The sequence below is a fragment of the Austrofundulus limnaeus genome, unplaced genomic scaffold, assembly GCF_001266775.1.
Source record: "Austrofundulus limnaeus strain Quisiro unplaced genomic scaffold, Austrofundulus_limnaeus-1.0 Scaffold802, whole genome shotgun sequence".
Taxonomy (NCBI): domain Eukaryota; kingdom Metazoa; phylum Chordata; class Actinopteri; order Cyprinodontiformes; family Rivulidae; genus Austrofundulus; species Austrofundulus limnaeus.
The window spans coordinates 89,005-92,916 of record NW_013953204.1 but is presented as its reverse complement, the minus strand read 5'-3'; the positions used below and the strand labels follow the sequence as shown (position 1 = coordinate 92,916).

The following is a 3,912-nucleotide window of genomic DNA, read 5'->3' as shown; positions in this document are numbered from 1 at the left end:
TAAAGTCGTAATATTATGAGAATAAAGTCGTCCTAATATGAAATAAAGTTGTAATATTATAAGAATAAAGTCATAATATTATAAGAATAGTCGTAATATTATGTGAATAAAGTCGTAATATGAGAATAAAGTCGTAATATGAGAATAGAGTCGTAATAATATGAGAATAGAGTTGTAATAATATGAGAATAAAGTTGTAATAATATGAGAATAAAGTTGTAATAATATGAGAATAAAGTTGTAATATCACGGGAATAAAGTGGTAATTTTATTTGGAATAAAGTCGTAATATTACGGGATAAAAAGTCATAATCTTACATGACGTGTCCATCTTCCATTCCTCATTTACTCCTTATTTTCCTCTCAGCTGCTGTTTACAGCCATGAGTCTGTGTTTATAAAGTGGTCCTCGATGACTGTTAGATTAATATGCTGTTAGATTAATATGCTGTTAGATTAATATGCTGTTAGATTAATATGCTGTTAGATTAATATGCTGTTAGATTAATATGCTTTCATCCAAATTATCTACATGACGACTAAATCTGTCAATGCATCCATTAATTACAGCTTCAGTTTATCATATAGTCGTTTGCACAATATTCAAGTCCTGCTACTGATAATTTGATGCTGATGTGCTAAAAGATTAACTATTTATTTTAAACAATTCTAAATAAACAACTTGACAAGTTGCTCAACATTCATCATTTTAATGCAGTGATAACTGTATCGTGGTTTTTCATGTAAAGGCTAGAATATTATGACTTTTTTCTCGTAACTTGGAGTTGCATTTTCTTTTATTTAACATCTTATTGCAGCATAAATTTCATCAGCTAAGTTGCTAAACTTACTTTTAAAAACAGATTCTTTGGTCCGTGGTGAATTCCCAAACTGCGCTGACACGTTAAAAAAATAAAAACCACCGTCTTCATTTCTCTGAATCCTGGGAAATCCTCGGCTGGTGAGGAGACACTGATGCATCCTCAGATTTCCAGTTTGTCAGCCGTATGATGAGGAGTCGTAGAATTGGGACAGTCCTCGGTGCGGGCCAGTGACATATGCAGAGGACCCAGACCCTGAACTGAGACACAGCCAAAGACCCGCTGATCCACCGTCTCCCCTCTGAACAGGAGGTCCCGCAGAAGGACCTGGAGCTGGAGGAGACCCCCATGGAGCTGGGGGGGGAGCAGGGCCGCTGGGAGGAGGAGAGGCTGAAGACGGCCTCGCTCAGCTTCGGGGCCAAGAAGGAGCGCGAGCTGGGCCTGAAGGAGGAGCAGGAGCGCTACCAGCTGATCATGGAGGAGGACGAGATGATCGACTTCGTCAGCACGGCCATCACCATGAAGGGGACGCGCTCGCAGCAGGTGAGGGAGGGGCTTCTCAGGTGTCAGGGTCCGGCTCTGCTCCAGCTCCTCATTCTGTCTCCTTCAGGAGCAGGAGGAGGCGGCTCTGTCCCAGGCCGAGGTGAAGAAACGCTCCATACAGGAGGTGCGACGCAGCCTCCCCATCTTCCCCTACAGAGACGCCCTGCTGGCCGCCATCCAGGAGCACCAGATCCTGGTCATCGAGGGCGAGACCGGCTCAGGAAAGACCACCCAGATCCCTCAGTACCTGCTGGAGGAGGTCGGTGCTCTGCTGAGGTTCGAGACAGTTTGAAGGAGGAGAGTCTGACTGAAGCTCTGCTGCTGTTTCAGGGCTACACCTCAGGAGGGATGAAGATCGGCTGCACACAGCCTCGCAGAGTGGCCGCCATGTCTGTGTCCGCCAGGGTGGCCGAAGAGATGAGCGTGAAGCTCGGTAACGAGGTCAGGCCGGCTCTTTCTTTGACTGATTTTACTGTCCCTGTTCTTCTAAAACATTTAGCTTTTAGCTTTTAGTTACTGCCCTGCTGTTTTTAGCTACTGCTCTGCTGCTTTTAGCTTTTAGCTACTGCCCTGCTGTTTTTAACTACTGCTCGTCTGATTTTAGCTTTTAGCTACTGCCTTGCTGTTTTTAACTACTGCTCTTCTGATTTTAGCTACTGCTCTGCTGCTTTTGGCTTTTAGTCATTGTTCTGCTGCTTTTAGCTACTGTACTGTTACTTTTAGCTTTTAGCTACTGCTCTGCTACTTTTAGCTTTTAGCTACTGCTCTGCTGTTTTTAGCTTTTAGCTACTGCTCTGCTGCTTTTGGCTTTTAGTCATAGTTCTGCTGCTTTTAGCTACTGTTCTGTTACTTTTATCTTTTGGCTACTGCTCTGCTGTTTTTAGCTTTTAGCTGTAGTTCTTCTCCTTTTAGCTACTGTTCTATTACCTTTAGCTTTTAGCTACTGCTCTGCTGCGTTTAGCTTTTAGCTACTGCTCTGCTACTTTAGCTACTGCTTTGGTAGTTATCATTTTTAGCAACCCTTTGCTATTTTCATCTTAACCCTTCTGCTACTTTTAGCTACGTTTGCTACTTTTACCTTCAGCTGTGCTGCTTTTAGCTTTTACTTTCCATTTTACAAATCTAGCTAGCCTTTATTTATTTTGCTTTTAGCTGCTTTTCTGTACTTTTTAACCCCTAGCTTTTACTTACTCAGCTAACTTTCAGCTACTTTTAGTTATTTTGCCCCTTGTTTTTTAGCTAATCTTTTACTTTCTTTAGCTAGCATTTCTCTTTGCTATTTTAGCACTGTTTAGCTTTTAGCTAGACTTTTGCTACTTATAACAAGTATCTTTGTACTTTAAGCACTGTTTAGCTTGTAGCTAGCCTTTTGCTACTTACAGCCAGTATCTTTGTACTTGTAGTGTTGTTAGTGTTTTTCACCTTTAAGCTGGTGCTGTGGTTCTTTAGCTGATGTCAGTTTGTTCATCAGATTTCGGCTGTTGTTTTGTTTTCGGCTCAGGTGGGTTACAGCATTCGTTTTGAGGACTGCACATCAGAGAGAACCGTGCTGAAGTACATGACAGATGGCATGCTGCTGCGAGAGTTCCTCACAGAACCGGACCTGGCCAGCTACAGGTACCGGGTTACTGGACTCTGGAACCGGTCTTGGGTCTCTTCAGTGGGTTCTGATGCTCTCTCTCTCTTCTCGTTCGCCCCGCAGCGTCGTCATCATCGATGAAGCTCACGAGCGCACGCTCCACACGGACATCCTGTTCGGCCTGATCAAAGACATCGCCAGGTTCCGACCCGACCTGAAGGTTCTGGTGGCGAGCGCCACGCTGGACACGGAGCGGTTCTCCTGCTTCTTTGATGACGCTCCCGTGTTCAGGATCCCCGGCAGGAGGTTCCCCGTCGACATCTTCTACACCAAGGTGAGGACAGGTCAACACATTTTGTTGTTGTTTACATGTTTGTGTTGTTGTTGTGAAGTCTCTTAACGATGTTTACATGTTTGTGTTGTTGTTGTTTAGGCTCCTGAGGCAGACTACCTGGATGCCTGTGTGGTCTCGGTGCTGCAGATCCACGTCACTCAGCCTCCTGGAGACATCCTGGTCTTCCTCACTGGACAGGTTCAGTTTGACCCGGTTCTCCTTGTGTTTTTGTTCTTAGAGTAGGTGCTTCTGTCAGCAGGGGGCTGTGCTCCTGTCAGCAGTGGGTGGTGCTTCTGTCAGCAGGGGGCGGTGCTTCTGTCAGCAGGGGGCGGTGCTTCTGTCAGCAGGGGGCGGTACTCCTGTCAGCAGGGGGTGTGGCTTCTGTCAGCAGGGGGTGTGGCTCCTGTCAGCAGGGGGCGGTGCTCCTGTCAGCAGGGGGCGGTGCTCCTGTCAGCAGGGGGCGGTGCTCCTGTCAGCAGGGGGGCGGTGCTCCTGTCAGCAGGAGGCGGTGCTCCTGTCAGCAGGAGGCGGTGCTCCTGTCAGCAGGGGGCGGTGCTCCTGTCAGCAGGGGGCGGTGCTCCTGTCAGCAGGGGGCGGTGCTCCTGTCAGCAGGGGGCGGTGCTCCTGTCAGCAGGG

At 46.7% G+C, this 3,912-nt stretch overlaps 1 protein-coding gene across 1 annotated transcript in view; it reads left to right on the top strand.

Annotated features, from left to right (window-relative positions):
* Positions 1–3,912, top strand: part of dhx16 (DEAH (Asp-Glu-Ala-His) box polypeptide 16) — a gene marked incomplete in the record, with an annotated part of 25,249 nt that overhangs the window by 4,579 nt on the left and 16,758 nt on the right. The window contains 6 exon segments of the mRNA XM_014028722.1: positions 1,130–1,363; positions 1,431–1,622; positions 1,694–1,804; positions 2,865–2,980; positions 3,066–3,276; positions 3,376–3,474. Of these exon segments, the coding sequence (XP_013884176.1) occupies positions 1,130–1,363; positions 1,431–1,622; positions 1,694–1,804; positions 2,865–2,980; positions 3,066–3,276; positions 3,376–3,474 (963 nt within the window).